The 12,779-nt window shown below is 38.8% G+C and overlaps 1 protein-coding gene across 1 annotated transcript in view; it reads left to right on the forward strand.

The window, feature by feature from the left end:
* Window positions 1-12,779, forward strand: part of CACNA1I (calcium voltage-gated channel subunit alpha1 I) — a 370,590-nt gene that overhangs the window by 90,403 nt on the left and 267,408 nt on the right. Inside the window, exons 3-5 of the mRNA XM_072421248.1 lie at window positions 2,928-3,087; window positions 5,434-5,749; window positions 8,885-8,977. Of these exons, the coding sequence (XP_072277349.1) occupies window positions 2,928-3,087; window positions 5,434-5,749; window positions 8,885-8,977 (569 nt within the window). The remainder of the gene's footprint in view (window positions 1-2,927; window positions 3,088-5,433; window positions 5,750-8,884; window positions 8,978-12,779) is intronic.

Here is a 12,779-nt window from a genome sequence, read left to right on the forward strand (position 1 = left end):
CAAGCTGTAAAATAAATAAAAAAATATAACTTTTATTTTCAAGCAATAAAAGTATAAGTAAAAAATGTACAGCAATGAGTACATAATAGCTTAAAAACATGTATATTAACCATTTCACAACATGGTCTCGCATAAGTTAGGTGAAATCTTTTTTTTTCGACGTGTTTCAACAGGCCACACCCCACTTCATCAGGAAAGAACAGAGACCTATCAAATAAATAGAAATCCACAAGATCTAATTTACAGTTCTACCTATTTAATGAAATTTACAAGTGCTCTCCATTAGATATATATTACATACCAATTTTTGAGAAAAGTACTGACGATAACACTCTAAGACGGGTATCTCCTCCAATCAAAAATAGTAGACTCCAAGCCATACAGCAGTGCATTATGAGCATGTGGCATGTCTGAGCTGCAAAACTAGGAGGGTGTCTGCTGGACGATATCGGTGGATAATCTGCCCATAAGATCCATTGAAAACACCATTGCTTTGTTTTGTTCTGGTAGGTGATCTATCAATATGTTTTAAAAGTAGAGAATCTCTTGCAAGGATTCAAAGTTCCTAAAATTGCCTGCAACGTTTATTGAATATAGAGTTGTTTTATGACAGCCTTTGAAAAGACTTATGGGTTTAAAACATCACCTAGGTTTACCCCTGGTTGTTTGCTCATACTGCACTGCTGTCAGGCTTGGAGTCAGTACTCTTTTTGTTTGGAAGAGGTACCCACCTTAGAGTGTTGTCGTCAGTACTTTTCTACAAAAATTGGTATGTAATATATATCTAATGGTGAGCACTTATGAATTTCATTAAATAGATAGAACTGTAAAATAGATATTGCGGATTTCTATTTATTTGATAAGTTCCGTTCTTTCCTGATGAAGTGGGGTGTGGCCCGTGAAACGCGTTGAAAACAAAAAGATTTCACCTAACTTATGCGAGACCATGTTGTGAAATGGTTAATATACATGTTTTTCTGCTATTATATACTCATTGCTGTACATTTTTTACTAATAATTTTAATGTTTGAAAATAAAAGTTATATTCATTTATTTATTTTACAACTTGTGCCTAAAAAGTCCCTTGAAGTGTTTTGACATTCCTTGTTTAGTCCAGAAGGTACTTCATGTCCTGTGCAGATAACTTGATGTTATTTACCTTGGAAATGAATCTAGGGCCTTAGAGAGTGTAGAAAGTGCACTGCTTTGGGGAAAAAGTATAGAACTGAGAGCTATGGGCATGTACAAAATAGGGAGGAAAAATTCAGAAGCTGGAGTTGAGCTTTATTGCTAGTTGTACTACCTTTTATTAGATTTTAACAGGATGTTACATATTAGTAGTAATAATAATAATAATAATAATATTAGTTTCTTCAATGTCAAAATGTTTTTTGAGCTATGAACCTGGAACAAGCATTTATTTAAATTGAGCTGGAATTCTGACATTACATAGTGTAAGTTCAAATGTCACATGTCAATAACACAAAAAGCACCAAAATGTTTGGCTCTGCATAGAAATCTATTGTGTCGGTTTACTTAATCTCACATTTCCTTTACTAAAGAAGTTTCAGCTGTGTCCTTGCAAAGACATTTTCACTTTAGTTAATGTGATAAAAGTGTACTTTGCAAATAATAATACTGGGCAAGGAGATGTAAAACAAAAAGATCTTTGCTTGGACATAATTAAATGGTTGAAGTCAGCAACAATTCACTTCATTTATTAAGCAAATATTCTGCAGGTTGATACTAAAATTTAGTAAGAAAACAGCCCAAATGTAGTAAATCACTCAAAGGTTCATTTATTTATGCAATTATATAATGGCAATATCTTTCACAGTGTTTTTTACACACATACTGTCTTTTAGATGACCTCACAGTCCTACCCTAACAAGTCATTTGTAATAATTACTTTAACAGTAAGTCTAAGGCGAATTTGGAGGGAAGACAATCTGTTTTAGGGAAGTGGGAGAAACCCCAATGCAACATGCAAGGAACATACAAACATTTAGATACTGTGCTTGCTGATATATGGTTCTCTAGTGCAGCAAGGCAAGAGTTCTAGCTAGTAAGAAACCTACTCTCATAAGAGAAACCCTTGGAACAGGGACCAGGGGTGAATCTCCTCAGTGAGGACAGGGTAGCAATGCACAGGGAATGACAGGGAAGCCATTCCTCCAATTTTGGCTGAAGAGATTTTTGATTCATTAATTATTGCACAAAAGCTCTTAAGGTAGCCACAATTAGCTACTTTTAAACTGTCCTATCCATTCCACAATTGAAAGTTCTAAATTTTGCATGCAAGCAAGGTTTAACTTTCACCTTATACTGTAGCATGTGGGTTTTCCATCTGTGTGCTGTGGTGTATCCATTGCATCCATGTGCTGTGGTTTCCCTGCTGTTTACATGTGCTGGGTTAAATTTCCTTGCATCAGTGGCTTGGGACATCTGGTTATTTATACCAGACCCATTCCTGATAGGAAAGGCATCAAATATTGTGTATTACCCTACTAACCTAGGCATGTTTTTTATCTTCATAGTTTACTTTTATTTTCATCAAAATGTTTTTTCTGTTTTAAGATTGGACCCCTGCTTGAGATTATGACCCTTTACCCTATACAGGCCTCCTTTGTGCTGATTAAAATTGCACAATTCTCTTGTAGTGATATATGAGATTAAATATGGTATTGGGTATTGTAGAGAAGGGGATATCCTACATTTAAGAATGTGTTTGAAGCAAGGATCCAATTTCCAAAAAGAAAACATTTTAATTTGTTTCTGTTCCTATCCATTTATTCCCTGCTTTTGAATACCCTCCTTCCTTTGTGCTGTTCTTGTATATCCTAATTATGCTGTTTTTTTATTCCCTTCTTGAAATTCCTACTTTTCTTCCTCCTCTCTGCTTTCCTTCTCTTTTATCTCTTTCACAGGTATGAGGATCTTGGTGAATTTGCTGCTGGACACATTGCCTATGCTGGGAAATGTACTTCTTCTGTGCTTCTTTGTCTTCTTCATATTTGGAATCATTGGGGTGCAGCTTTGGGCAGGTCTTTTACGTAACCGTTGTTTCTTAGAGGAAAACTTTACTATGTAAGTCGCATGCCGTTTAAATACATAGATGTGTACAACACTACTTTATTTTACTACTTCTATCATATATTTCTTAATTCGTATAATGAGAACTATGTGGTTTTGGAACTTTACAGTAATTCCTAGGTTCATTTTTGTTGATGTAGGTTTAAAAATGTGTTTTATTTTAAATACCCAATCCTGCGGCCACACCAGCGCACACCACCGTCCCCCAAAATAGGCCCCAAAACCGGATGCCCCAGCCGGATCTGTGTAAAGTTCCAGATCAACGACATCAACAGGCCCCTCCAGCCACAATGCCTTCCCGTTAAACTCCTCCTGTCCCACACAATCAAATCAGCCCTTATTCCTCGCAGGTACATTTAGACGCCTAAAATGTACCTGCGACTTAACCCCTGCCATTGCGGCTGCCTACTACCAAGAAAACACCCAACCCATCCAAATACTAATCCTAATCACTCTGCAGGCAAAATTCAATTTCCTAACAAGGACTGAACCTCCTACAAGGGCATCATTCTGCGCGACACCGCCAAACGTACCGCCATCCTCAACTCCTTCAACTTGTCCCGAGGCAGCCTTTTCTCCAGCCCCACTGTATCCAATACAATGCCCAAAAAGATTAAAGCTGTCACCAGCCCCTCGGTTTTGTCCGCTGCCAAAACGCCCCGCTATGTGCTGCAACATCGCCAGAAGCACCCTGCACACCGAGCTACTTGGAGGACCGATAGACAAGAAATCGTCAAGGTAATGGATAACCAATTCCACCTCCGCCACAAACTTCACCACCCACTCCAGGAAGCTGCTAAACTTCTCGATTAGGGTGCAAGAAATGGAGCAACCCATAAGAAAGCAGCTATCCACATAATACCCCCCTGCCCACCTAGACCCCAACAACCTTACACAATCCAGGTGAACCTGTAACAACCAAAAAGCTACCTCAATATCTGCTTTTGCCAACAACGCACCCGCCCAATACCGCCTATCCCATTTAATGGCCACATCAAATGAGGTATAGACACCCACACATAAGTGTAGATAAATGCCATCATTCACCGAGCCCCCCTTGGGAATGACAAATGATGGATCATCCTAAATTTTCCAGTCTCCTTTTTGGGAACCAGCCCTAGAGGGAAAACTACCAACCCCTCCACCGGTGGTGCCCTGAAAGGACCTCATCCTACCCAACCGTACTTCTTTGGCTAACTTGTCCGTGACCACCTCAGGGTACTTGAATGCTGACTTTAAATTCCTAGGCTCCTTTGACAACTTCGGCAACCCATTGTGCATAGAATCCTGAACCCCATTGTAAATCCCTCCCTTGCTGTCTTCTGGTCCGGGTATTTACCTAAAAAGGTCAGCAACTTTTAGATTCTCACCCCCTTTACTACACCATTGCCCCCTTTTCTGGAGGACTGCCTAAAACATTTTGACAATCCATGACCGCCCCCACAGAAAGAGCAATCTTGGCGGAAGTGACAGCTTCCCCCAAACTTGTATCCTCCCTCATTATGGAGCCAACACGCCCCCTTTTTCTTATTTATGGGCCGGGGTCCTGACACTTGCTGACCACCAGCCCCCTCTGGAAAAAACTGTGACCCGCTTTGCCTTCTGTCCGACATCTAAAGCCCTATATCCCTCTGGTTCCATCTTAATGACGGCTGCACTGCCTTCCTCTGGTGGAATTGCTCATCATATCGCAATCAAGCAATTCTCCCATACTGCCCATATGCCTTTCTAACCGTGTCCAAATAGCACAACAGTGCAGCACACTGCTCCAGTTGCTTCTCCCCAACACTAGCCAGAATGCTAGTCCCTTCACTTAGTCCCTGCTCCGGGCCTCTCTAATCTGTGATAAATATTTATTTAAAGCCTATCAATCGCATTTGTGTAATGAACATAAAAGCTTGCAAATGTAACTTGAGGAAAAGGACAGGAGCCAATAGCTGGTATTTGTCTCTTTATAATGGAGTCCTAATCACCGTGGGTATGTTGCCATTTTTTTTTTTTAATAAAACCTATTGGGAGCTTCTGAGTGCCTGAGTTTGAACTAGAGAGAAGAAAGAATATTCCTGACATGGCTGGAGGATTATGACAAAGCTTTCTTAGACTTAACTGTCCCATCGTCACTATTGTCACTGTCCTATTGTCCTATTTTACTGTCGGAAAATAATCTCATAGACTGTAAAACTTGACAATTGTGACAGTATATGCCTTTAGTATCTATGGAGACATCTACATTGGTAGATTTGTATTATACTGATTCCTAGTTTGTTTTTTTACAAGTTAAACTACTGATTTATTTTGCTAGATGTTGATTTTTGAATATATTATTTTTCTTTTTTCCAGACAAGGTGATATAACATTGCCACCTTATTACCAGCCTGAAGAAGATGATGAGATGCCATTTATCTGCTCTTTATCTGGTGATAATGGAATAATGGGATGCCATGAGATCCCACCTCTCAGAGATAGGGGTCACGAATGCTGCTTAGATAAAGAAGACTATTATTATTACAACTCTATACGTCAGGAATTTAATGTTAGTGGCATGTGTGTCAACTGGAACCAGTACTATAATGTCTGTCGTACCAGCAACACAAACCCTCATAAGGGTGCCATCAATTTTGATAACATAGGCTATGCTTGGATTGTCATTTTTCAGGTAAAGAACATTATTATTTTATATTTGTTTATAATTGTCATGGATTATAGGCTGACTATACACAGTTTTGAAGTGGGGAAATTTAACTTGATATTGATTACATTGGATATATATATATATATATATATATATATATATTGTGCTACAAACGTCCTGTCTAGGTTCTATCTAAGTTTGTTCTGTCTATATTTCACCTAGACTTTTATCATATACATTTTGAACCTTTGATCCACCCCATGCACCTGGCTAAGGCTACAATTGAGCAGACAGGTGAATGCTTTAAAATTACAGAACATTCTCACATTCTCAGCAGACCGACTAGAAGTCCCAGGACGTCTAAACCTTCTACTTATCCCTATCTCAAGTATGTTGGGAATACAGGCATCATAGCAGCATGCTAGGTAAGGGTCCGGTACCTGAAATGGCTAAAAAAGGAGGATCTGTTAAAGCATTTGATTGTTTTGAATAGAGCAAGAATTGATACTTACCCAAAGTCCTTCCTGGTTGCCCAGCAAAAATGGGTGAGCCAAAGATATCCCAAGTCAGCTGACAATCTGGTGGAGTTCATGAAAAGGTACCTCAATGCTAAGGACTTGGTGGCTTCACCAAACCCAGGCACTTTCTACCCAAAACAAAGGTCTTCCCCAGCAACTGGTAAAAAAGATAGAGGCCTGGAGATTGACGTCTGAAATTGGGAAAATGTTTCTATTGCTGACTCTGCACCTTGGCCCTTCTTAGGGCTCACACCACCTCCATACAAGCCGCAGTGCCCCCTAGTGGTTCTCCCTCGCCGTGCATGAGTCATTTGATGAAAATCACACCTTCATACCTGTTACGAGAAATTATCATTGTGAGGGACTTCCTTGATATTTGGGGAGTCTAACTCTGCTTTGGTTCCCAAAAAAATTGCACAGTAAGTCAGACACTCTGGCCTGCGCAGAAGAATCGGCTACTCATACTGGTTTCTCCTCCTGGGAAACTCTAGATTTTTTTTACTGTTATGCCAGGTGAACTAGAGAAATATAAGGAAGTCCCTACAGTAAGTGAAGCTGGACAAATCTTCTGCTGACACTAAGGTTACTCTGGAGTTTTAAGAATTTCAATGTCCCTAAAGACAACTTTAGTACTTGTTCAGACCTGAGAAAATGTGGACATGATCTATAGTAAACCTCTTGAACCAGAAGCTCGGCTGTGTCTTCCTTATTTTGTTATTAACACGGATTTGTTTATTAGGAGGGTTAACAGAGGGATGTTATTACTGAACAATTGGTGGTCCCAAAGAAGTACAGAAAGTTGGTACTAGAACTCCCCTATGAGCTCTTGTTTAGCAGTCCTTTGGAGATAAACAAAACCACTGAAAGAGTTTTACAAAGAGTATTACTGCCCTGGGGTGCAAAAAGACATAGAAAGTTATTACACCTTCTGTCCAGTTTGTTGAGAGCCATTGCCAATGATTAAAGTAGAGATTTTCTATGAACCTTCGGGACCCACTGCTCATGTCTGTTCAGGACGATCACCATATTCTTGTAATATTGATTACTCTACCTGTTAATCTGATGCAATTCCCCTCCACAATTCATCTATTAAACATATATGTCCAAGAAGATGCTCCATGTGTTCAGTGGAGTAGGGGTCCCTAATGAAATCCTAATGAACTAACCAAGGTACCCTGATTGCATCCAGATCAACAAAAAGCTGTTTAAATTGTTCAAGCTAACCAATTTGATAACCTCCATTTACCATTTTAAAACTGATGGTTGCGTGGAACAATTAAGTAAAAAAATTAAAATTAAATAAAAAATAAAGCATGTTGAAAAAAGTTTTTTAAAGGATGGGAAAAGGTGGGACTGTTGCTTCCTATTGTTTGCTATTATATGATTCCTTCAGTCCTTTACAGAGTACTTTCTGTTTGTTGCTCTTTGGAAGAAGAAGAAAAAGGTTTCGACATTGCCAAGGAAAGCTGGGATTGTGAGAAAACCCCTCACAGGAATGTATTTAGAAACCTTTCACAAATGCAGGATAGAATTGCTGCTGTAAACTGAATGTAAAAGGAAATTTAGCACAGGCCTAATCAGCCCAGGAAATAATATACAATCATCAGGCTCAAGTCCAACGTTTTCCCCTGGAATGAGAGTACTAGTGTTGATCCCCACTGGTTCTTGCTAAGCGGCACAGTCAGATTGAAAAGGTTGAGGAAGTTAAATATAGGATTTTTGGCAAAAGAAAAAGAAAACCAGCCATGTAAACCAAGTAAATGTATTAAAAAAGACAGAACATCACCAGCAGCAGCAACCGTCCTGTCTGGCTCCCATGTGATTGCCGAATCAGCTCAGGTAACAATAACTGAAATGATAGTTCATAAAAACAAGGAGAAAGTTCCTGTTGGAAAACAAACTTACTTCCCTGAACCTCTGTGGTACAATATGACATTATTACTGAACCAGGGGTGCATGTCACACCTAAGCTACACCAAATCCCTGAAGAAAGGAAAGAAGCTGGGAAGCTTGCCAATGAGGCAACTCCAGGTATGAGCTTCTTTTTAGGGCCCCTGGCCATATTTATTAATAAAAAAAAATTGCAAACAAACCAAACAGTCTTTCCTCACAAATGTGGTGTCATACATTTAGCAGTCTTTAAACCAATAATATAGCCTCCTAGCTAGCACAACTTGCTTTGGCTGCCTTTAAAATAGGTGCTTTTCCATTTACAGGCAAAGTGGTTCTGTCCTCTCGCCAGCAAACCTCCAGAGACACTGGCTCACATCACCTGCACAAGGTGTGCTAAATAGACCTGCAGACCTTGGGAAAACGTGGGACCCAAAATTGAAAAATGTCCAATCCTGCTTTTGCGGTTTCCCAGTAAAATGTGAGCCACTCACTATCTAGTAAAACAGAAGGATTTGGAATGTAGTTTCATTGAGGGTAGATAGGATCATATTATGGGGAATATGAACTTCTAATTATTAAAAGGTTCAGTAGGAAAAATTGGTATGCAATGATATAGTTAAAGATGCATAAGCATGGAATAAAGCTTGAAAAATGAAAGAAAGGGGGTTTTAAATGCAAATGTATTATGAGATTCAATAAATACCTAGATTTAGCAAATAAAATGTATTATTCAATATTTTGTTTGCAGGTAATCACACTGGAGGGCTGGGTGGAAATCATGTATTATGTCATGGATGCTCACTCCTTCTACAATTTCATTTACTTCATTCTCCTTATCATAGTAAGTATCAATGTATTACAGTAGGCAACATATTGTTTTAATTACTGTATATACTGTATATTTAATTACTTATGTACAGGTGTGACCTAGGTAGCCACAGATTCCCAGTTTATACTCAAGTACATACCACACTTTTTAAATATAAAATAAAAATATATTTATCAATGATTTTATATTCATTTTGTCCATTCATTCTACGTTTCAGACCAAACAAGTAGAAATTTTAAATTGAAATCTTTGTTAAATTTAGTTACCTTACATTTAGCAACATTAATTCTTCTATAAAAAAAAATGGTCCTTAACATTCACCCATACACACATTCACATTTAAGAAAATAGTAACGGTAACCTTTCTGAACATTTACCTAATATTCCTAAAATCAATTTACCTGTAAATAGAACGATTGTCTAAAGATAATAACCCAATTTGGGTTCATTTATTCCATTCAATTCCCCCACTTTTCCAAAATGCAACATCTTGGCAGATCATATGCTGGCCTATTGTCTATCACTCAAAAAGCAAAGTTTCCAGCTGGTCTTCTTTACTGTTGTTTATTGTAGATCAAGCAGTCATCAGTGATGATCCGTCAAGTGAACTTCCTTGACTGATTTTTGCTTTGAACATTAAATGCTACAAAGTATGTTTTTACCCTTCTGTGTCCATACAGTACAGTTAATATACCTTTAAGCATGAAATAACAGCTTTTTTTCGCATTTTATAAAAAGTGACATTTTGCATATATCACATTAAGTTTCAAAACTTAAATGCGGATTACGGTTTTAGGCTTTACATTGACTTCTTCATGTGAGGTAACATGACCAATTCCACAAATTCCACAAAACATACAGACTGTTACTACATACAGAATGGGTGTTATTGAGATGTAAAAGCCTGTAGATATAAATAAATCCCTATACCTTCTATACTATATATAACTGTAGACGTTAAGACTATTTAAATATACCCAAAGACCATCCAAAATTCTGTTTACGGATTCAAGTAAGAAAATGATTCACATAATGGCTCTGATTTATTAAAGCTCTCCAAAGCCAGGGAGGATACACTTTTATCAGTGAAGCTGGTGATCCAGAAAACCTGGAATGGATTTCTCAAAATGTATTTGCTATTTGTTAGCAAATGTTTTGAATCTTGTACCAGAGCCATTCCAGGTTTGCTTTATCACCCGGCTTCACTGATGAAAGTGTATCCAATCCAGTCTTGGGGAGATTTATTAAATCAAGCTCAATGTTTTGACACAAATGAAATGCAGGCATAGCATATAAGGATATCACTATTGTGTTAAACTGTTTACCTATTTTAGCAGAATTTCTTGGTATATGTTTTACTTGAACCTGCTACTTTACATGTGACGTGAATATAAATCCATTGTAATAGAAGTACGCCCAATAAATAAAATATCATATTTCTTAACATTACTGTTCTAATTATTTAACCACGGTATCCCGCACTCTCATGCTCACACTCTGAGGATGTGCACAGCTGAAGGGGATTTTTGGGGCAGATGAGTTCCTGACTCTATCCTGCGCTGCTATTGGCTGCTGGGACTTTATAGCTCCTGGTCCTCTGCCAGCTCTTCCCCAGACACCACCCCTTGCTCACTAAGTCCTGGGGGCAACCGATTGATGGGAAACACAACCAGTCTTCTCCCGAGGCTCCCGAGTACAGCGTTAGATTGGGGCACTGGTGTCTGGCGAGTACCTTTGCTGGACCAGGGCCTTACATTGCAACAGGCCAACAAAAAGGGATAGACATTATCATGAACAACACAAAGATAGTCTTTAACATTTGATTGATGATCGAGTGGTATTAGGAGTTTCAAAAGAAGCCAAGAACATTTCCCCTACACCTTTTTACCCTCAATGCCAGTCTGAACCATTGATACATGGCAGGATTAAACTATGCATTCATGTTGTTCACAGCAAATACTGACCTTACCATAAGAATGTTGCAGCAGACATTTTTTGTGAGCCTGTGCAAATTGTGGCCTTGGGTGCATGTTCATAGCTAAGTGACATCTTGTGTGGTATTTTGATTCTTTGGCCCATCTGTTGTAAGTTTGTGCAATTAGAGATATTCTTTTAAACACATCAGTCATAACAAGTGGTTATTTGAGTTACTCGAGTTACAATCTGGATGGCTAAGCCCTACTATACATGCCATTGGATGGTATAGTAGGTGTATTTTAGGCATTAGTCTCTGGCATTCTCGCGAAAATTTCATCGAACGTGTCATTTCCTCGAACGTTCCAGGAAATCATTACAGGAGGATTCCCAGGGCTGCAGTCATTCATGTAGCCCTGGGAATCCTCCCGTGTGCGATCCCTGGACACTAGAGGTGAATAAACCTCTAGTGCCCAGGGATCGCAGTGGATTCCCAGGGCTGGATTCATTCATGCAGCGCTTGGAATCCTCCTGTGTGTGCTCCTCAGGCTTTAGAGGTTAATTAACCTCTAGTGCTTGGGGATCGCAGTGGAATCCTCCTTTGTGCGATCCCTGGCACTAGAGGTTAAATGGGGACAAGTCTCCCCATTCCAAACCTCTAGTGCTCTCTGATTGGTCGAGTAAAGGAAAATCCTTGAGCATCATTTAAAACCCAACAGTAGGGTATTGCTAAATACCACCAGATATATATACCTCCAACGCACCCCCCTTTCTTTGTGTATTTACCTGCTGAGCCTAGAAGTCAATGTCAAAAAATTAAACACCACATTTCTGGCATTAGCCTTTAATTTTGCCATAATGTGTACCTCAACATCTCCACTCAATTTTTTTAACCTACTGGGCGGTTCATTTCTGTTCGAATTTATATGTATAAAAGCGGTACATTGTTTTTCATGAAAATTTTTTTTACATTGTCGGCCTGTAATTTTATAAGCATAACTCACCGAAATATGTCCAATATTTAATACATTTAATATTAAACTGTAAATGAAAAAACAAAAAATCTGTTAAAACAAGGGTGCATAAAAATACTTAAACCTGTAATACAACTGTACAGTAGCATATATATTATGTAATGATTACTTTGTATTAGATTCAATACAATTATTTTGTATTGAATCTAATACAAAATAGTTTGAATTTCCTGCCGCATTCCTTCGCATGCACCAACGTCACAGGGAACTGCCGGGGAACATCAGTGCACTCGCCGGGGGACAGATCGGAGGAAGAGGACGCGGCCCGAGGATGGAATCTGATGGGCAGGACACTGAAGGACGCTGGTGGATAAGTCTTTGTTTTTTATGTTTTTAGCTACCATGAGTGTGGCTCGGGGTTACTGCTTTCAGCTTTTTTTTTATCCTGAGTCACATTTGGGGTTACTGCTTGGGAGGTTACCTGAACATAGTAATCCTAGGGAGGCAAACCTTAGCAAACCAATCCTTACTCACCTACAACTGTTACACTCAAACCACTGATACATCCATCAAACCCCTAACGTCCTCCCCCATTTGTGGAAACACCCCATAATATTCTAAAATGACCCCTGTGCCCAACAAACCCTGTAATTCAACTGAAAGAATTTATTTAAATTGAAAGAGAACTAATGTTCTACAAGTCCACTATTAGATTTTAATAAATCAAGGTTTATGGACATCTCACCTAATTGACTAACACAGGTATTGAGTTTTTTATAGGTCACACCCATTTCAGGAATTGATTGGTCTTTTTTGACCAGCTTAGGTCCTTTACCATACCCTACATTTTATATCATATCATGTATATATCATGTTTATATCATGACACAACAGACTGTTACAGCTCTTAACTTAGCTTATAGATA

Source organism: Pyxicephalus adspersus, chromosome 8 (assembly GCF_032062135.1).
Source record: "Pyxicephalus adspersus chromosome 8, UCB_Pads_2.0, whole genome shotgun sequence".
Lineage (NCBI taxonomy): Eukaryota > Metazoa > Chordata > Amphibia > Anura > Pyxicephalidae > Pyxicephalus > Pyxicephalus adspersus.